This window comes from Opisthocomus hoazin, chromosome 7 (genome assembly GCF_030867145.1).
Source record: "Opisthocomus hoazin isolate bOpiHoa1 chromosome 7, bOpiHoa1.hap1, whole genome shotgun sequence".
NCBI classification, from domain to species: domain Eukaryota; kingdom Metazoa; phylum Chordata; class Aves; order Opisthocomiformes; family Opisthocomidae; genus Opisthocomus; species Opisthocomus hoazin.
The window spans coordinates 27,347,250-27,368,951 of NC_134420.1; the positions used below are offsets into that span (position 1 = coordinate 27,347,250).

General features: G+C 44.6%; 2 protein-coding genes across 4 annotated transcripts in view; both read left to right on the forward strand.

Annotated features, from left to right (window-relative positions):
- Positions 1-3,335: 3,335 nt before the first annotated feature.
- Positions 3,336-19,076, forward strand: API5 (apoptosis inhibitor 5). 2 transcript variants are annotated; one of them, XM_075426014.1, is made up of 14 exons: positions 3,336-3,522; positions 6,521-6,682; positions 7,637-7,730; positions 8,742-8,807; positions 9,179-9,330; positions 10,611-10,817; positions 11,356-11,460; positions 12,133-12,222; positions 12,812-12,993; positions 13,201-13,294; positions 13,787-13,843; positions 14,729-14,805; positions 15,143-15,279; positions 16,932-19,076. In XM_075426014.1, exons 1-14 carry the CDS (start codon positions 3,454-3,456, stop codon positions 17,009-17,011), a joined length of 1,572 nt encoding a protein of 523 aa, XP_075282129.1. In that variant the 5' UTR covers positions 3,336-3,453; the 3' UTR covers positions 17,012-19,076. The 2 variants fall into 2 exon arrangements, with proteins under 2 accessions (XP_075282129.1, XP_075282130.1); XM_075426015.1 differs by lacking the exon at positions 16,932-19,076 and adding an exon at positions 15,555-15,699 and having other exon boundaries at positions 15,143-15,277.
- A 747-nt stretch (positions 19,077-19,823) lies between these two features.
- Positions 19,824-21,702, forward strand: part of TTC17 (tetratricopeptide repeat domain 17) — a 61,966-nt gene continuing 60,087 nt past the window's right edge. Inside the window, exon 1 of one of the 2 annotated variants that reach the window (XM_075425388.1) lies at positions 19,824-20,045. In XM_075425388.1, coding sequence (XP_075281503.1) covers positions 19,830-20,045 — 216 coding nt within the window. In that variant the 5' untranslated portion in view covers positions 19,824-19,829. The remainder of the gene's footprint in view (positions 20,046-21,702) is intronic. The other variant, XM_075425386.1, reaches the window with a different exon arrangement.

A 21,702-nucleotide genomic window follows, 5' to 3' on the forward strand; every position in this document is an offset into this window, starting at 1 on the left:
CAAACGCTGTGTCAGGGGTAGGGCAGCTTCCGAACTGCAGAACAGAGGGAGCACTACTAACAGGTTCACAAACAATTTAAAAGGGTATTCTAACATTCCCACACACCGTGGCGGGGACAATCAGACTGCTATTACACGCATACAGGCAGCAGCCTGAAAAAAAATGGGGGAAAAAAAAGAACTTCATTTCTCTAATCTCATTTTCTGGCTGAATTGGGAGATGCCGCTTGGAGCAGCCTAGGTGTACCGTTTTTTTCAGATACCGCTGCAACACGGCTCTCAATAATTTAATACAGGCTGGGTGTCATCCTGTTGGCGGGAGCAGGCACCGCTCGGTCAGACATCGTCACCCCCTCTCCAGGGCGGGGGAGGCCCGCAGCGCCGGCCAGAGCTGCATCTGCGGGAGGGGAGCGCCGCCTGCCGCCGCTGCGCCGGCGGGGCACGGGCTGCGGGGTCTGCGCTGCTGGGCCCGGCCTGCGGGGCCCGCGCTGCGGGGCCTGGGCTGCTGGACCTGCGCTGTGGATCCTGGGCTGCGGGGCCTGGGCTGCTGGGCCCGAGCTGCGGGGCCTGCCGGGCCTGGGCTGCGGGGCCTGCACTGCTGGGCCCGGCCTGCGGGGCCCGCGCTGCGGGGCCTGGGCTGCGGGGCCCGGGCTGCGGGGCCCGCGCTGCGGGGCCTGGGCTGCGGGGCCCGGGCTGCGGGGCCTGCACTGCTGGGCCCGGCCTGCGGGGCCTGGGCTGCTGGACCTGCGCTGTGGATCCTGGGCTGCGGGGCCTGGGCTGCTGGGCCCGAGCTGCGGGGCCTGCCGGGCCTGGGCTGCGGGGCCTGCACTGCTGGGCCTGGCCTGCAGGGCCTCCGGGGCCTGGGCTGCGGCGCCTGTGCTGCAGGGCCAGGACTGCGGGGCCCGGGCTGCGGGGCCCGGGCTGCGGGGCCTGTGGGGCCTGAGCTGCAGGGCCAGGACTGCAGGGCCTGGGCTGTGGGGCCTGCACTGCTGGGCCCGGCCTGCGGAGCCTGGGCTGCGGGACCTGCGCTGTGGATCCTGGGCCCGGCCCGCGGAGCCTGGGCTGCGGGACCTGCGCTGTGGATCCTGGGCTGCGGGGCCTGGGCTGCTGGGCCCGGGCTGCAGCGCCTGCGGGGCCTGGGCTGCAGGGACTGGGCTGCGGGGCCCGGGCTGCGGGGCCTGGGCTGCTGGGCCTGGGCTGCTGGGCCCGCACTGCTGGTCCACACACCAGGCACAGGGGCTGCCATTCTTCTGGGAGCAGGCAGCCTTGCCAGGGAGAAATGTTGCAAGAAAATCAGATGACAGCAGAAGGAATCTGGGGGGAATCAGTGAATGGCTGAAGACAGCAGTTAGATGCTTATAACCGTGGAAGATAGCTGTAACGCGTGCCGATAAAAGGCTTTACAGCTCTGAGCATTTTTATGCATTCAGTGTATTCCTCCGTGCTATCTTGACACCTTTTTCTGAAAAAACACAAAGACAGTTTTAAGATGCGTGGGGGATAATTGCTATATCCTTGCCTTTGTAAAACTATGCTCTGTTAGTGACTCCAGCCCAATTCTACACAGCGAGAAACAGAAAATTAGAAGAATTCAGGATCAGTTGCTGATCTGGCACAAACCACCAGACTCGATTTCAGGCACTTTATTATCCACTGGGTATCTGGCCCACAGAAACCTTCCAGGTTTGGTACCTGAGGATTCGTGTGATTAAACCCCTGCTCCACTGTGAAATTTCCATTAAGCGTGTCTTCTCCTTCTTGTCATGGTCACAACAGAAGTCTAATAGGGCCCCTGTCTATGTTTTAGTATGAAGTCTGTCCTCCACCAAAGACCAGGGCAGTTGCGGTACGAACACAAGAATGGTAATTTTTTTTTCCTCTGAGGAAAAAAGCAAATTTCATTGATTTCACAAATAAATTGTTTTTCCTCTGGAGAACCTGCTGAAAATTGTATGGAGGTCTGCAATGATTCCGGTGTACATGGACTGGTGGGCAGGAATGGAAGTCAAATGGGTAATGGTAACACTTTGTTGTCAGGTGAGTCTGTAACTGACCACGGGGTCAGCTCCACGTGCATTGTTGTGAGGAGACTGAGAAGAAACAAGAAAGGAGAACCCTGACTGATGGCCAGATTAATTGTGCTTCACGAAACTGGGAGGCTTGCACTGCAGAGTCTGAAAAAGCTATGCTGTCATTCTCAAAAGTGCATTTCAAGCTTTTGAGTTTCTAAGGACACATTTCCAAATATATCCCGACTTTGACAAACCAAGAGATCCCTGACTAACTTTGAAAAATAATTTCAGACAATCTCTCCTAAACTTGTAGCACCGTCAGCTCTTCATTCGTGTTCCTTCCGTAGTAATGCTAAAGACTAATGGTGATTAAACAGGTTCATTATAAAAAAACATTTCATATCTTTTCATATATATTTCATATACAAGTGAAAACTAGAGACTGGAAAATGGAAATTGTGGTAAGGAGAGAAAAAAATGAAGAATGGTGTAAAGCAACAAGGAAGTAGGTGAGGAAACAAACCAAAAGATGACGCATGGAAGATCAAAGGATGGAAACAGACGGAACCTTGGAGGAAACATATTTCTTCACAGGGCTCTGAACACCCGTTTTTGTTTTGCGTGTTCTCTGTTGGACAAAGATGATGAGCACAGCTGAATGTACCATTGCCAGAGAAGGTAAAAAAGTATAATTCCAAGGCATATAATATACATTATGATATAACATATATAAATGTAATTAAAATAATCCATGTATGCTTAGATATAACAAAATATATGAAGTTATTACAGTATTTTGACGTTGCTTACCATCCCACCCCACCCATTAATCTCCCTGTAGGGCAGCCAAAGTCCGACAGCAGAGTTCACCCTTCCTTTCCTGTCACGCCCTGGCACCTCGGGCACCCGAGCTGCCCTGCCACGGCGCTCCCGTCTTTCCCGGGAGGCACACGGCCCCTCTCACACCCGCTGTCATTACTGCCTACTTCTTTTTTCTCCACTGTTTCTTTCCACGGCGCTCAGACATACAGTGATGTGTAAACACTACATATTTATCTGATTATCAGTGTTTGCTATAGAGTGCAATCACGGTTTAACAGCGTGCGGTTGAGGAAACAAGCAAGAAAGGAGATAACGAGGCACCTCCATCTATGTGAACATTTCGGGGGAGTAAAAAGCAATTAAACGGGAGGTTCATCTTTCCTCTCTTCTGGACAAGTTGTAAAAGCTACGCCCCCCCCCCGCGCCTTTAACCCGTCGCGGCAGCTCCACCACCGACCGCCTGGGGGCGCTGCGCAGGCGCCGGCAAACGGCCGCTCTGGGACTTCCGCCTCGTTGGTGCTTACGGCGGCGGCCCGAACGGCGGCGGCGTCCCGAACGGCGGCGGCGTCATTGGCGGTCCCGGTTGCAGCGGCGGTTTCTGCCCGTTCCCCGCCGCGCCATGCCCACCGTGGAGGAGCTCTACCGCAACTACGGGATCCTGGCGGACGCCACCGAGACGGCGGGCCAGGTGCGGCGTGGCTGCGGCCTGCGAGGCCTCGCTAGGCCTCGGGCTCGAGTAACGCGGCGCCCCCGCGGGGAGTTCCGTGTGGTGAGGCGGGGCGGGCGGTGGGCCGGCGGGACGGGAGGGGCTGCTCGCCGCGCTGGACGAGCGGCTAGACCCCGGGGCTGTTCTCGGTGTGGGTTTCCTCACGATCCGGGGCGGGGGCGTGGAGGGGAGCGCCACGCGTGCGGTCCCGCAGGGAGGGGAGCAGCTCTCGTTGCTTTTGCAGCATCCTCCTCCTCTCGTCCTGTTGGCAGCCCGCCTTTTAAATGTGACACCGCGGTTATTAACTAGTTATTAGGTACATTCGGCCTGCTTGGTGCGTGAGGGCGGGGAGTTTCGCCTGGCGAGTTCAGGCCTTGAAAGACGCCGCCGGTAGCCACGCAGATCTGATACGGCGCACTTGCAGTTCCGGAGGGCTTCTGGCAGGCTCACTTGCTGAAAGGTTCCAAAAGAAACGAAACTGTTGGTGGACAGTGAAGTCTGTTATGGTTTAGTAACTGCCCGTAGCTGGGTTTTAGTGGGTTTTTTTTTTTTCTTTTTTCCTTCCGCTTAAGGCAAGAATGAAAGGTCAATCCTCCCAGCTAAAGGAGATTTTTACGTGTAAAATCCTGGCAAGATCTACAGTTTGTTTATACCGTTACTGAATTATTTGAAAAAAAGAGGATTATTTAGTATATTACTAGTACAAAATATTATAGTTAAAACTAGTTTTTGAGTTGCATTAGGCTCTCATGCTGCTGAATGGCTACTTGAAAAAGCAGTAGGTACTTTTTTTGCAGGGTGGGTTGTGTCATAATGTACATAAGTAGGAAAGTAGCTTTGCATATAACTACCAAGCAGTGGTCTTTAAACTAGATACTGCTATGCAAGATCATTTGGAAATTTCTTTAAGAGAACAGATAATCTGGTGGTTGGTTGAGGTTTTTTGGAAAAGGGGAAAAAAAAGGTTTTTTTCATTTTAATTCAAGTCTGTTCACTTTGCTTGTGTAATTATGCCCTAGTGAAACAAAGCGTCATTGCAGACAGTCGAACAAAAACATCATCTCGGAGTCAACCAAAAATTGCAACAAATAAGTTGGGAGCTATGGGGAGAGATGCAGGATAAAACAGATGCTATTATTGTGCTGTTTTACAAATATGTAGTCCATCATAATGTTTGCTGTTGTGAATAGCTTTTGTAAGATAGGAATGGCCATCTTGAGTAGAACAAACTCCAGCGTAGGTAAGAAACACAGCCTGTGACAGGGATCAATAGCAGATGTATAAAAACTTCTGAGGGTAAGTGTGGAATGATGATTCCTGATACACTCTCCCAGCTTTGCCTCTCTACAGCTTGCGGGCTTCCAGAGCCAGAGATAGTGTCTTTGTAATTGGTAGATCTTGCTAGATTGTTCTTCAGTGAACTTTTCTGATGCTTTTTTTAACTGATTATATTTCTGGCATATAAACGTTCAGTGGCAAGATGTTCCACTGCTTCATTAACCCTAGCGAAGGAGTGATCTCTTTTGAACTACTAATTTTATAATCCTGTTTCATGTCTCCAATTTTTGCATTCTTGAGAAGCTATGAGTAATTGTTCTTTATTCATCAGTTTTATCCCACTGACTATTAGCTCTTAACGACCTTATGAATGTGATCTCTCACTACAAAAAGTCGTAGTCACCCTGTCTCAAAAGAGAAACTTTGAACATGAGGAGAAGAGCAAGGGGACAACAGAAGCATGACATGAAGAGGAGTAATTTAAATGACCGGAATTATGGAGCTTGTAAAAGTGTTTCAGGAATGAAGCTGAGAACTTGAAAAAAAGGAAGCAGGCTTAAAATAAAGAGGAAGACAAACTTTCCTGCATAACACATTGTGAAACTTGTCACATGACACCATAGAGTATGAAATGGTTCAAGAACTGATCTAGAGACATTAAAAGTAAAGGTCTGGACACTGTCTCTGCCTTAGGACATTTGTGTGTGGAATGGGAAGAAATGGACATGTGGGAATGGAAGGAAATGTGCAAAACTGAAGGATGGCACTTTGTCTGTATTTGCCTGTTTTTTTTCTTGACTGTTCAATGCTGCCAGGCACAGAGTAAAACCACCTCCTGCCTGAACTGTATTTTGCATAAATGATAGGAGCAGCTAGCATGCAGTAATACAAATTCATGGAACACAAGCTACTCTATTTTGTTGCTGTGTGAGTGCTTTTTTAATATTTATTAAGTAATCTGTTCCACAAAAAAATGTTGTTCTTAATGTGCAGTCTGAGAATTGTGACTGTAATAACGTGTATTTCAGTGTTAGTTTGTGGTAGCTCATTCCTGCCTTTGCTGTTGAGTTCACCGTATTGACACAGCTGTAGAGCAAACCAGATGGGGGTGTGGATCAGCTGAAAAGCGACCATTTTTTTCCTTAGTTATTTTTCTTCCAGATCAGTGTCCCAATCCAGTTCAGAATCTGGCAACATGGAGAGCTATCAGCAAGGTGCAGGGAGTGTTTAAGGAGCGTTTAGCACTATACACATTAAAAATTATTCGTGGTCCATTCCAGTGGCACAGTGGTTGGGAGAGGTAACCTCTGCTTGAGAGACAAGAAAAGAGCAGACAGAAGGCAGAAACTCCTTGAAAAATTGTTCAAGTTCAGTGAAGGTGGTCATGTAATTTCCTGAGTCTGCCCTAATCTAATCGCAAGTGGTGTGCAAGAGCTGTTAGCCTTAGGGCCAGCAGTTTGAACAGTAACTGCCTGAACAGACACAGGAACCAGAATAACAGTAAAAAACAGTCAATAGAGGCAAATTTTACTAAACTGGCATGGTTGCATTGGTCTAGGAGATAAATTTCTTTCTTTGTATGAAGCTTGTATAATATAGTTCACTTCAGTAGCTGAAGTGAACAGGAGAGAGTAAGTCCTTTCCTTGCCTTGAGCATACCCCAAGATTTTAATATTTATGTATTCTGGTTTTCGTCTTTCAGCATAAGGATGCGTACCAGGTGATCTTGGATGGTGTGAAAGGAGGTGCCAAGGAGAAGAGACTTGCAGCCCAGTTTATTCCCAAATTCTTCAAGCATTTTCCTGAGCTAGCTGACTCAGCTATCAATGCCCAGTTGGACCTCTGTGAGGATGAAGATGTTTCTGTAAGAAAAAGAACCTTGTAGCAAGTTGATCCGTTTAATTTATGTTTTGTTATTCTTTTCTCTTTATCTTTTTTTTTTGTTAGGCTGTGTCTTTCAGGAGGGGAGGGTTGGTCTCTGAAAAACTTAAGAATACTTAGTTGTATTCCTGCAATAGAATAATCTATTGTGTAATGCTATGGGAAGATACCTCAGTTTTCATTTGTTTTTCTCACTCCCATCATTGATCAAAGGAGTAAGTCTGTAGGAAGAAACTTAGATACAGTTTATTTGATTATCTGTTATACGTTTTCCTTTCAAAAAGCACTTTGTGGTAATTGATTGTAATAAAGCCTGCTGGGAGGCAAGAAAATTTTGTTCGCGCACAAGACCCCTGGGGATGTCATTCTGAATATATATTCTTGCAAAAGTCTTGAGAGGTTTGATGCTGCTTCTGTGGTGTTGATAGAAGCAGTATCTTTGAACCATCTTTGGTTATCAGATCTTAAATGATTTGGGCAAATAATTGAAGGATTTTCATTAATGCTGGGAACAAAACCTGGAGTTATCTCTGCTCTATGCCCACCTGTAAAACTTATCATTCCTGTTAGCAAAAAAGACTCGATAATAACACAGATTCCAACCCTTTCTTTTGTTGGTCAAATGAATGATGTTGTGAACAGAGGTGCAGTTTGAACTGAGTTTTCTCCAGTGGTGCTTAGATCTAGAAAAATATATTATTTTCTTTATAAATACATGATAATAGTTGCATAGCAAATGCAAAGTTTGCACTGCCATTAAAGTCTGAAAATGGGACATCACTTGCTGAATATGATACTCCTGTGAAAAGAGTATGTGGTAATTTTCTCAAATTTGGCTGATTTTTCTGCCAAACTTTAATAGTTGAGTTGCCTGGGGTTTTTTATTTAATTGTTTGTTTGTTTGTTTTTCTTTCTCCTATACTAACAATTTTGACAGATCCGGCGACAAGCAATCAAGGAATTGCCTCAGTTTGCCACTGGAGATAATCTTCCTCGGGTAGCAGACATCCTGACCCAGCTTCTACAGTCAGGTAGGAGACATTGGTAGTTCCCTGGCTGATCTTCTTGTAAAAACGTATACAATTTTTGTTCTGTAAAAAGTTTTCTGTTTATTCATAACTTATTACAAAGTGGTCTGTCCCAGTGCCATTCATGTCCTGCTTCTGCTCTTCTCCCCACCTCCCCCCTAATATTTGCTGTGCAGTTACGCTGCTACTTCTGCTGAAAGGCTAATGATTATCCTAATGTAAGCTGAAAATCTTTCTTTTAAATATAAAATTTTTTTTCATTCAAGTTCTTGGAAAGCATCTGTAGAAAGTGGGGGTGGAGGACACCAAAACAAAAAAAACCCTCTAGTAATGGACTGCAGCAAACTGCCTTCTGAAAAAGAGTTACTGGATTTCTAATCCAGGTACTCAGGACCTTTAAAAATGCTGAAGACATTTTATTCTGTACAATGCATTTTTGGTACAAAGTATGTAATATACAGTATGTGGGGTTTTTAGTCTCAGTGAGTTAGTGTTAAATATTAGATGTTCAAATTTGTATTAAAAACGCATGATTAAGTCTGAGCTTCTCAGAAGATAATTTTTTTCTTGAGACTGACAGATTTCTCCATTTAGTTCAAGTGAAAAATTGTTTTTCCCATCTAGAAATACTGCAGATTACTTAAGAGTTTAAAAAGCAATAACTATTTATTTTACCTTAATTTAGTGCAGGTCAGGTTATTTATTCAGCTGTTCCTTAAAATGACTAAATACATTGATTAATAACTTTCCTTCAGGTTTTCAGTTCTGTCAAGTTTGTAATGTTGAAGTTTTGGCAGGGAGGCTGAAGTGGCAAATAGCTTTTTGTTTTGCTTCAAGCTTTCATAATTGTGGCTTTCTACTTCCTTTGTCTAGTAGTCATTGAAAATACAAGTTATGTTGTTTAAATGCTAAGGATAGAATACTTCTTGTGTGATATCAGAAATCTTTCTTTGTTTTTCTGCTCTCATGTTTGCATTTCAAGGATATGCATATCAGGTTTCTTTCTCTCTACAGATGATTCTGCAGAATTCAATTTGGTGAACAATGCTTTGCTCAGTATATTTAAGATGGATGCTAAAGGTAAAGGACACATTTTTCTATGAATGTCTTTTCTTAATACTTCCCAGTCTCTAGTAGGAGGAGAACAGGACTCAGTTTTATATCTTTTTAGTACATGCAAAAGTTAGAGACATACACTCATCATTTGGTTTTTACAAACGATATGAAACTTTTCAGTAATTGTGGATCTAAATTATACAGACCAGTAAAAAGAATGTGGATTCTTTCATCAAGCTACATGACAATTGTGGGTTTTTCCTCAAAAGTTAGTATAGCAGTTTTTCTAAAAAGTGTCATGGAGTCTTACAGGAAGAAAATTCTTTCTTCTGCACAGAAGGTTCAGATCTGAACTGCTAAAATAATTTTTATTACCTGATTTATTTTCCATTCAGGGACTTTGGGAGGCTTGTTCAGTCAAATCCTTCAGGGAGAGGATATTGTGAGAGAGAGAGCCATTAAGTTCCTCTCTACAAAACTGAAAACCCTGCCTGAGGAGGTGATGACAAAGGAGGTAGAAGAGTTCATATTGTCTGAATCAAAGAAGGTGAGTGTCTTATTTTAGTACAATCTTAAGTATTATTAAACCGTCCCTTATCACTGGCATTGCTTTGGAGGAATAATGTTAGGCTCTTCTCATTTTGTAAGAGTCACTTTTATTAGAATCATAGAATCATTCATGTTGGAAAGGGACTTTGGGAGATTGATCACCTCAGTGAATCACACTCAGCTGAATTCAGGTCAGATGTCTCAGTGCTTTGTCAGTTGGGTTTTGAAAACCTCTACAGATGGAGATTTCCCATACTGTCTGGGCAACCAGCTCCAATGTTTAATTGTCCTCTGATTATTTTTTTTTTTCTCCTCCTTTATCCAGTTGTAATTTCCTCCTTTATCCAGTTGTAATCTCCCATTTCAGTTTTGCGTCATTGTCTCATTCTCGCACTGTCCACCTCAGTAGAAAACCAGGCTCCTGCTCTTGGTGGCTTGCTGTTAAATATTGGAAGATTAGTGTTAGGTTGCCACACCCCCCCATGACTTTTTTTCCTTTAGGCTGAAAACGCCCAGTTCCCTTAGGTTCTCCTCGCAGATCACGTGCTCTAGACACTGATCACCTCGTTGGATGGGCTTTCTAAAGTGTAGCAACAACTTCAACATACAGGATGGCCCGACACCGGGTGCAGTATTCCAGATTTGGTCTAATGAGGGAAGCAACGGAGAATCCTCAGTCCCTTTGCTTCCCTCAGTCTGCTGCCTGTGCTCTTGTCACAGACCGGGACACTGTTCATCACCCGAGGAATGCTGCTGACACGTGTAGCCTGCTGTGCCCCAGGACTCTCAGGGCCTTCTCAGCAGAGCAGTTCCCCAGCCAGTCAGTCCCCATCATGGGCTGATGCAGGGAAGTTAGCTCAGCCCAGGTGTAGGACTTTGCTTTTGTCTTTGTTGGATTTCATGAGATTCCTGTGCATTCCCCAAGCTGAGAAAGATACAAAAAAGTATCGAAACAATCAATAATGAGTAGATAATTCATTTAATGTTTGTTCTGCCTGAAGCATATGATTTTTTAGATAAGAAATCTGTTCTTAAGATTAGAGGTCAAGAAAAATAATGTTTCCTGCGCACAGCTTCATGGCAGTTGCTTTAATTTGGAGGTTCATACAATTATACTGCATGTTTTCATGTGTTCTTTTAAACTTGTGGTTTTAAATAACTAGAAACTAAATTTAAATGCGAAATATTTGCATACTTTACATTTTCAAATCAAGTAGGTTTGACTTGGGGGTTTGCAGATTACCACCGTAGAAATATGTTTTCTGGTGTTCTGTTAAGGTGCTGGAAGATGTGACGGGTGAGGAATTTGTTCTGTTCATGAAAATATTATCTGGATTAAAAAGCTTACAGACAGTAAGTGGGAGGCAACAACTGGTGGAGTTGGTAGCTGAACAAGCAGACCTGGAACAAACGTTCAATCCATCTGATCCAGATTGTGTGGACAGACTTCTACAGTGCACTCGGCAGGCGGTGCCACTATTCTCAGTATGTATTGATTTGCTTTGCATGAGCAATGCTGTGGAAAGTTAATGGCTGTAGCTTCTCTTTGGTGTTCTCAACGATTGTGCTAGAATGGCAGCGTATCACTACTTGTACCCCTTCAGCCTCTAATGTTTTAGAATGTAGAAAAACGTCCTTAAAGCCTCTGAGTACAAAGAGCTTTTGAGTTATTCTCTGCTCCTCAACATTTTCTTTCAAATTTAAGATGTTACAAGATTCTCACATTAGGCTTATACATGTATGAGTTTGGTTATTTCAAGCCTAGTGCCAGGGAATTGTGTCACTTAAAGGCCTATTCTTGGGTTATAGGCAGTCTTTTCAGACTGTGTTGCAGACAGCCTCTGAGTTTAAGCTACCTGGAAGGGTCTCTGTGTTTTAGGAGTTAGAGGGAAGTTTAATAAAGCTTTAAGGTACAGCTGTGTGGTAGGCATTTATAAGAGTGACAGAGTGATGAGGGTAGAAAAACATTTAACTTCTTCAAACTCAAAGAGTAGCCTGAATAATGTGCGGTGTTTTTTTGCAGAAAAATGTTCATTCGACAAGATTTGTTACTTACTTCTGTGAGCATGTTCTGCCAAACCTCAGTTCTTTGACTACTCCAGTGGAGGGTCTTGATATCCAGTTAGAGGTAAGCCAAAGCTAAAAGTCTTTCAAATTGTAAAAAATAAGCATCTTAGATGAAGACAACTACTTTAAAAATTGCAAACTCCTTTCTTAACTTGGGTTGGAGGAAAACTAGCTGCACTAGGAAAAAATGTTTGCAGTATTCAGGCATGACTGAGCATTGCGTTTTAAAGCATGTCATTTGTCCCGAGCTTTTGAGGCAAGGCTAGAATAAATAGATTGGTGTAATCATTTTTATATTATTGTCAGTTTTTTTTAAGCACATAACATTTACTGAAATGATTGTTGCATGGCTTCTGCTAATTTAGCCTCCTAAGGGAGAGGCTTAATGTCTGTAATTTTGCTTGCCTTAATCAGTGCTGCAGCTTCAGTTACATCTCTGTGAATTTCACTTGAAGGTGAGCTGTGCTGCAGACTTGGGAGATGGAGTTTTGTTTGTTGACTAAAGGTGCTTGTTAGGATTAGCCAGACCAACCTGTGTTTCTGTTTGAGGACATGAAAAACAGACTAGGCATGTTCCTCTTTGTATTGCTTCCTGATGTTCAGGAGGGATTTAATTCTAATAGCTGACCGCTACTGTGCCAGCTGTAATGATATGATAATCACTTTTAAGTTGAAAGTTAAGCCTTTGTGCTTTTCAGTTAACACACAAAAATCCAGCTATCCTTATGTGTAGGTTTTGAAGCTTCTTGCTGAAATGAGTTCATTTTGTGGCGATATGGAAAAGCTTGAATCGAATTTGAAGAAGCTGTTTGATAAATTACTGGTAAGACTAATTCAGTTTTTACTCATGTAAAACACTTTAAAAAAAGGATAAATAGATTAATAATTAATTAATTAATAGATAAAAATAACTTGTTCTTATGAAAACTTGCTTCTTTAAAGTGGCCATTTCAAAGATGGCTCTGTCCATGATATAAGGTCAAACATTTGCAATTCAAAGCCTTTGTAGATATGCTGTTACCTGCATAATGTTTTTAATCCAGTAAACTCATGTGGGTTTATTATTTTTTTAATTTTATAGTCATGAGAGATTCATGTTGATCTCTTTAAAGGCTATATTGGCCCTGACAGTTGTAAGCAAATCAGTGCTGTTTCAGAAGCATTGGTGCAGTACATTGTTGATTTCTGTGGTAGTGGTGCTACTGTAATATTTCTTCTGAGTCAGAGGTGTCAAGTCACATAAATGCAGGCAAACCACGTGCACCAGGACTTCATGCATCACATCAGTTTAGGGATGGGGGATACTTCTTAAATTGTCAGCATAAATAAACTCTCCAGTTCAAACACTGCAGAAGAACAGCCAGCCTGCATAAATGTGTCTCATGCATTTGTTCTTCCTTTCTGTTCATTAGGAGTATATGCCGCTTCCTCCAGAGGAAGCAGAGAATGGGGAAAATGCTGGCAATGAAGAGCCCAAGTTGCAGTTCAGTTATGTGGAGTGTTTGTTGTATAGTTTCCATCAGCTGGGTCGTAAACTTCCGGACTTCCTCACATCCAAGCTGAATGCAGAGAAATTGAAAGACTTTAAAATCAGGTAATCATTTGGAGGCAAGTGTTAAAATTCTCTTAGGAAGTGTGAATTGTCTGGATGCTAAAGAAGCACAAATCGGATTGAAGACTTATTTTGAGTAATCATTTTTCCTAAAGAGGAAAAAAATGAGATTACAGCTTCCCTTTGCTTATGCTTTTATTTTACAGGAATACGTAAAATTCATTAACAGATTGCTTTTGGATTTTGTAGGCTACAGTATTTTGCTCGAGGGTTGCAGGTGTATATTCGACAGCTTCGTCTAGCACTTCAAGGAAAAACAGGAGAAGCCTTGAAAACCGAGGAGGTAAGTATTGTTCAGGAATTCCAATTTTTCTAATTGAGCCTACTGAAATAACCATTGGCACACGTTAATGGACTGCAGTCTGTTGTAAGCATGCAAATAGGTTAAGGGAATAATACTGCTAACATCAGTTTCAACTTTTCAATCTTACCTGATGCTGCATTTTGCAAGCTGAGATGATGTTTTAGTTTCTAATGTCAGTTACTCTCTGCATCCACATATGTTTGGCTCAACCGCACTCTGCGTTTTGTTTTAAAGGGGGGGGGAAAATTACAGTGGGAAGTACACTGGAACACTAAAAGCAACTAGTTAGTGTAAAACTGCAACAAGCCTAAAAATAGTTGTAATGAAAACTCAGAAGTGTATACACCTCTCACTATTGCTACAGCAATCACTAGGAAGAACAGTGAGTTTAGTGTTACGACTTCATCAAATGCAGTTAATATAACTTAAAGCTACTAGAATAGGTGTTCAGTGATATTTCTTTTTTTACAGAACAAGATTAAAGTGGTTGCCTTGAAAATAACCAATAACATTAATGTTTTAATCAAGGTAAGTCTTCACATCATGAAGGAATAAATTCACACAGTGGAGTAGCCTATGCAGAAAAAAGGAATGGATTTGAACTAAGTTGGGTTGTTAGTCATTGTTAGCCGGCTCAGCGTTGCTGCCCGCTTTACTGTTTCTGAAGAGACGTGGATCTGCTGGTTATGCAAGCTGCTTAGTCTTTGCTGCTGTTGGGATAGGGTGTTGAGGCCCTTTTTTGCAGCACTGGTTACCTGCAGGAGCAGAAGACTGTGCTTTAGGGGTCTCTGGATTCTCACCGAGCCTTTTTTCTTGTCATTTCCCTTTCCCACAGTGGCAGGGAGGGGTAAGGAATAGCTTGAAGAGGTGCAAGGAGATGTAAAGGAGGGGGGAGGCAAGGCAAGCTGCTGTACAGAACCGTTTTCTCCAAAGAGTCTAGGAGAGATGGGCTTCAGAAAGAGACTTCCATCCAGAGGTCTTGAAGCCATTCCGATTTCTTCTACCTATCTTTTCCTCTCTTCCCTCACTTCCCATCTCTCAGCATGATAAACCAAAAACTTTGCCCACAGTATTGAGAGGCCTGTCTCTTGCCATAACAGGGATATCAGATGTCTCCCTGCAGGAGCCGTTGCAGTTCACTATAAGATGCCTGAAGTGCACAGGGGGAGAGAAGAAGCATATTGTCAGTATAAGACACTTGTTAATATAAATCTCATTTGAATTTCCTAGTAAACTATGCAAGCTAAGGCAGTTAGTTACTGTCACGTTCTCCCTCTGCCATGGGACTTCAAGAAATATTTTAAATTGTTGGAAAGTAACTGTTAATTGGAGTCTCAGTAGGTAGCTAAAATTTTGAAGTGTAATCAACATGAATTTAACTGTAGACTAAACTGTCTGATTTTGCCTCCATAGGATCTCTTCCACATTCCTCCTTCTTATAAAAGTACAGTTACACTGTCCTGGAAACCAGTACAGAAGGCGGATGCAAGGTAAGAGTTTTTCATAAAAAAAAAAAAACAGTGGTGTTAATTTTTGGTGTGTGTGTGTGTGTGTGTATATAAAATACACACCACGTGAGCGAAAAGTTTCACAGTTGAAAATAACACCCATCCTGGGTGGAGTGAAGGCTGTGGAGCGATATTTTTAGTCTTGCGTTAGGGATACAATAGACCGAATCAACGGGAGACTAGCTTACTTCCTCTTTTGAAGTATTATTCAGGGCATCTTCATCAGCTGCTTCCAGTGGTTAATCTTTGAGGTTGAACTGCTGTTCCTATACTGGTCACCACAAGGGTGTAATGATCTGTTTTTATTTTCTTCCATCAGTCAAAAAAGAGCAAGTGAAGATACAACCTCAAGTTCGCCCCCAAAGAAAGCTTCGGCAGGACCAAAAAGGGATGCCAGGCAAATATATAATCCTCCCAGTGGAAAATACAGCAGTAACCTGGGTAGTTTTTCCTATGGTAAGTTAGGCAGCTTGCAAAAACTTTGTCTAGCAACACTTGTGCTTGGGGCAGGGGGAACAAACGAGTTAAGCCAACTTACTATCACATCCTCGGGTGATCAGATTGAACTGTCACCAATTTTTGTGTGTAAAGGTCTTTCTCTAGCTGTTAATCTATTACAGTGTTTGAGTGTTACCAGCCTATAAACTGTATGTCATTTGGAAATCAGTTTTAGTAGTGTTTTAACACATGGAGTTAGTAATTGAACTATTGTGTTCTCTGTAACGACACACTGCATTCACACCCCAAATTTCCCATTGGACAGACCAGTTCCTGCCAGTGGCAGAGCTGGGCCACCTCCTGTCATACAGCTGGACCTGTGCTCAGTTCCTACTGCAGCCCCTGCTGATGTTGCAGACCTGATCCAGAACTTCTGGGAACGGCGGAGTTCACTGTGCATACACACAGGACATACGTCCTCATGCTCCCAGCGAGAGTGATTCTGTCTCTCTGCAAGTCGTATTTCTGGGCAAGATGTGAGAGCAGTTGCAGACTGGACGAACAGGCCCAACAACAGCAGCAACCCATTCCTGTGGTCTTCCCTGTCAGCCCATTGGTGCTGTCTCTCTCAAGTGAACAGCCTGTTGTGACAAATTATCGCCCGTGCCCATAGGTTGAAAAACTGATACAAAGCACTGTTTTGTATATAAGACAAAGAGAAAAGATAAAATCTTGTGCAAACTTCTTATGCAGACTTCAGGTGATGCATCTGTGTCTTTTGAGATAAGCTTAGTTCTAAAAGCTTTGAAGACAAGCTACAGTTCTAAAAATTAGGAAGCTTTCAACCAAAAATGTTTATTGCTTGCTACCATTCCTTGTTAGTGAGATTCTTAGGCCTCTGATCAGCTTTTGATTTCCGTACTCCTTAAAATAAGCACATAGTAATATAACCTGTGTTTTAAGACTGTATTTGAAGAGAAAGCGTGGAACAAGAGTTTGATGTATTTTCAAACAAATCCAAAGAAACTTTAACAAAATATTTTGTGGGTTTTTTTGCTGTGATTAAATTTGTTCTTAACAAAGGGAGAGGGAACATTTTCTACAGTGTAACAATAGATTGTGTCGGATCCATCAATGTCTGAAGATTTTTAATTGGGTATAGTTAAGATACCAGCCCAGCAAAGAAACTTAAGTATGCTGGTGATACCTAAATATTAAGGCCAGAAAAGGACAGATAGACTGACAAAGTTGTGGTTTTCCGTCATTTTATAAAATCACTAGGAGCAAGTCTGACAGACACCTCAAGATGGACATGGTGGTGTTGGACAGAAGGATGAGCTAGGTAGCTGAATGAAGTTCTTCACAGACCAGTTTCCCATTCTGGGAATTTCCATTTGGGATTGGCCCAAATACAGTTCTAAAATAATAGGACAGTTACGTATCATAGTATTGGTATGCAGAAAGACTACATTTAGTTCAGAGAGGCTTATTTTCCTGACCTCCTTTTACAATCAGTGGGGTCCGTTGTCCATCAAAGCGTAACTCGGAGAGCTCATGGTATATAAGCAGAATAGATTGAAGTCCACCTTCAATACCTTCAATTACTGCTATTTAATTCTAATCTGTGTGCAGCATGAAACCTGTAAGAAAAGTTCTGATTTTTATTTCAGAGCAAAGAGGCGGTTTCCGGGGTGGACGAGGAAGAGGCTGGGGAGGACGTGGCAATCGCAGCCGAGGAAGAATCTACTGAGTAGACTGCTAAATCTTCCGTGGCCCTGAAGGGCCTGAGTGAAAGCGCTACTCAGCAAGTTTGCCTGGAGTATTGTTTCCTTCAAGGACTGCCTTCCACTAAGACTGACTTAAATGTTCTTTATACCTTTGTATGTATGATCTACTTTTCTAACGGACTACAACTTGTCCATAGTGAAACTACAGCTGTATTTTTGGATGCTTACAGTCAGCAGTTCTGGGTTCTTATTTTTGAAGTGTCTTCAGGATTTATTCAAAATTGGAAAAAAAGCATAGATGTTTTATCAAAAGCTACATCTTGATAGTTTGTATGTTAACCTAAAAATCAGCTACTGCATAACTGAAACTATATGATTGAGTTTATGTGTTAAGTAACGGAGGGGAAAGGCATGACAACAGAGATACGTCAGATAAGCTTAGCAGTTGAAGTAATCCTTTCCCAATCTGTCACCATATTTTGCAATATGTGGAGAAGAGTACCGTTGTTAAATTTGCTTTGATTCACTTTTTTAAATGAAATTGAATGAGATACATGCTGTTTTTTTGAAGTTTGCAACATGGGTGGAAATTTATTTTGCTTGTAGCATGAAGCAGTCCTTTTACTTGGAGATGTGGAGAATGTGGTGTTTCTTGGTTTGCACATCTTACTCTTCTCCGTGCATTGTAATGCAAAAGTGATGTTTTGCAAATGAGTTTTTAATGTTTAATATGAATATGTGCATATAGTTATGCCGTGAAATTTCAGTAAATGAACAGGAAAAATGAAACAATAAATGACTATAATTATTCCAGGAATGGGTAAAGTGATTAAGTTTCATAGTTTGGAGCTGGACCATAGCAATACCTGGCTCTTTTCTATGTTTTGTAGATTTGTGGGTTAGTTGGCACTTGAGGGCTGGGGCGGTTTTTTGTTTGTTTTGTGTTTTGGGGGGGGGGGTGTTTTTTTTAACCAATACAGTTGCATTTAAAAATATATAAATAAAATTGTATTTTAGGTAACGTTGAAAAATTCCAGGTATGTAGTTCAATTCAGGTGGAAAAGTTAACAATTCCATGCTGTCTTTTTCCATAGCAACTTGGGATTCTTATTTACTGGTGTACACCCAGAGACTACAATGTAAGAGCACAATGCTTTTTTTTTTATTATTATTCTCACCACTCAAAATTTTTACTTCTCAGGTCTTTCAACATTGTAAAGGAATTTGCAGGTAGTAAAAAGAAGTTGGGACAGAGGAAAAGAATTTTAAGAAGTGTTCCAGGGTGTGTTGGTGTAAAATAGTGTAGGCTTTAGAATAACGAAGGTTATTTCGTATCCTCCTGGTTTCGTCCAGCCGTTTGATACCCACAGACAAATGCCTGACAGTGATGTTTCCCCACCTAGTTCCATTTGTGTTTGCTTGTGAATCTGACTCAGGTGTCTTCATTAACACTCTTTGATATTTATGACTACGATCAGAAGGCCAGAGTACCAAAATGTGTCAAAGTTGGAGACATTGTCAACGCTAAATTAGAAGACTATTTTTACTTAGCTCTGGTGCAGTAGGCAGCCAGCTTTGGCCATTCCAGGACATGTGAGCTGACTTTGTATTTCTGATTACATGCCAGCAGCTAAACTCAAATTTGTCATGAAAACCAACAAACTTGGTAAAGAGCTTTCAAGGACGGTTTGTGAGATTACAATGTCACTCGGAAAACAGGCAGTAGATGGGTAATAAGCTTCCATTTGGGGGGGGGGGGGGACACACACACGAACGACACGACAGACATTCTGGACTTGTGGCCATAATTTGTGTTTTGAGGGGATTTCAAAATGTAATTTCAAAGCCTAAACTAGGCTTAGTTTAGACTAATAGCTCGGTACTAGGTCACTGAATTTTGAGTGAGTTTTCTTCACCATTCTCCCGTTTTTCAGGCGATGTGCAAAGTTCTCATGGCCTCAGAAGTAGTTAGATTCCCCCCAGTTTCATGTTTAATGCAGTGAGTTGTTGTGGAGACACCTCTTTACCATCTTGTTGAATTGTAAATGTTCCCTTAATGCTTTTGGAATAAATTCATTTTGTAATTTTGTTTGGCTCATTGTTTCACAGTTACTTTGCAACATTTTGTGTTGGCATAGTGAAACTACTGCTGCATTACCTTTTCGTTCTAGTGACTTACTGCTTAGATTGCTATAGCGGTATGGAGGAATAGATCTTAGCAAGATTGCATTAGCAGAATTTTGGCTAGGAATTTAAATATTCAGCAAAAGCTGCATCTTACTTGGAAATTATGATGTGTAAAGGAGTCATTCATTGTGTTACTCGACCTCCTGGATGGTGACACTGCAATAAACCGGGCGGGTATCTTATGACGGACGAAGAGTGGCTTGGAGTAGCAGCCTGGCTGGTTTTTTTTACTGTGAAATCTGCAGTGTGCCCGCTGGGCAGGCGCTGGTAGCAGGAAGGCGCAACGGTAGCTGCGGGACTGCGTCTCCCCGGCCTGCCCGGCCCACGCTTCGGGCAGAAAGCGATGGCGTTGAACGAAAGCGTTCAGCGCGGCGCCGCACGCTGCCGGGGCGGGGGGAGGTTCGCCGTCAGCCCCGTTAGCGGCGGCTGCTCGAGGTGCCGGACCTCGCCCTCAGCCTCGCCGGTGGGCCCCGACGCGTGTGGAGCAGCCGATACGCGTTGCTGCAACGCGGAGCTCCCCCCTCGGGCCTCGGCCCCCGGCCTCCCTCCCGTCCCGGCGGCGCCCGAAAGGAAAGCGGGGCCGCCTCGGGGCACGTCCCGGGCCCTTTGCCTCCGGGGAGGTGGCACCGCCCTCCCGGCCCTCCCCCTCCCAAAATGGCGGCGAGGGCGGTTCCGGTTCCGGGTGGTGCGGGCAGGCCGGGATTGGGGAAGATGGCGGTGGCAGCAGCGTCCGGGCGGGGCGCGCTGGGGCGAGCGTGGGTCTTGTCTGGCTGGGCCCTGGGCCTGTGCTCGCTGCTGGCCTCGGGGACGCGGCCCGCCGCTGCCACCACCCACTGGGTGGTCACCGAGGACGGGAAGATCCAGCAGCAGGTGAGGGGCGCGGGGAGCTGCCCACCGCCGCCCGGCCCGGGGCGCGGCGGGGCGGGGCGGGGGGACTTGCTCCGTTGGCCCGGTGCGAAGCCCTCTTCCCGTCCGAAAGCCGGCCGGGCGGCGGTGGCGGGCGGCCCCGGCCCCGGGCTCTCCCGCAGCGCGGCTGCCGTCGCCGGCGAAGCGTGGCTTGGAGTCGCCAGAGCCGCGGGGCGAGGCGGCGGCGGGTGTAAAGCGAGCCGGGCGCAGCTGTGCCCGGGCGGGAAGGCGGGCCGCGTCCGCCTCCGGCCTCCCCGATAGCCTCCGGCGCTTCAGGCCTCAGGTGCCGCCGAGCTGGCGTGAAGCCGGGGCCCTGCTTCGCTCACGACGGCAGCGGGAGCTCGGCCCCTCGCCCGCGGCCCTGGGCCTAGCCCCAGTTCCGAAGGAGGTCGCGGTTTCTCGCCGCCCCGGCCCCGGCGGCCCTCGGCTCCCGCTGGAGGCGGCGGGGCGGCTGCCGACCGCCCCGTTCCGCGGGGTTCAGGCTTGCGGGGGGCCGTGCCTCCCCTGCCGTGGCCCTCGGGCGGGGGGAGCGGGCTTTCCCTGGCAGAGGCCCCTGCTGCCTCTGTGGGTCTCGGGCACGCAGCTGCACTTGGATCCGGGCACTCTCTCCCCCCAGTTAATCGTAAATCAATGAACTGCAACGCGTCCAGTGCTGTCTCACCTTCTTCCCCTGCTTTGTGTGGTGGGGAAGTGGCGAGAGTAGGTGAGAAGGGTCTGGAAGCGTCTGTGTGTGCGTGTTAATTGTATGTTGTCGAATTTGGGTGAAGTGTTGGTTTTCATTATTGCGTGAAAAGCAGCTGCAACTTGAGAAGATCTAATGAGCTAAAATGACTTGAAAATCTGATTAGCTGCATGGTGATGTTAAGAAATGGCTTTTTATGATGTCAGTTAAGTGATGGTGCAGGTAGAAGCTTCCCTCGTACCATTGCTGTGCAGTAGGCTATTCTGTCACAGTTACCAGTGGTGTCTAAGGGCATTCCCATGTTCCATGTATAAAGTTCTCAAGGTCTGTAGCTGGAGGTCTGTAGGTGATCAAATAATGTCTGTGGAATAACTTCTCGTACCTTCACGGTCAAAATTAATCCATGCTTTTCCAGCAAGGAAACTCAAAATTGTAAATATGGTGTTGAATGGAATATGAGGAGCCGGATTCTTCAGTAGCTGGAATGTAGTGCTGCTAATTGTCCAGTGAGTTTTTTTGTAATAAGATGTGTTTCAGCATCCGTTACTGTCATCTCCCTGGCTCTTGTGAAAATAACACTTAGATTTGTGGCTATTGCAATTGCCATCCCTGCAGAGCACCTCTGAATTGAATTTTTTCCACTTACTTGTATTTGGGGGAATGAGAAGAGTGGGCATTTTCTAGAGTGAACTGGAATGTTGTTTCAAATGCCGCAATGTAACTGTGGTTCAGCAAATGTAACTGTGGTAGCAGCAAAACCCACAGAAAATCTCCGTTGTCCAGCAATAGGACAAATAGGAAAGAGTTGTCATTGTCCCACACCACACTGGTGCGGCCCCACCTCGAGCACTGTGTGCAGTTTTGGTCACCTCGGTGTAAGAAAGACATCAGACAATTAGAGTGTGTCTGGAGGAGAGTGACCAAGACAATGAAAAGCCT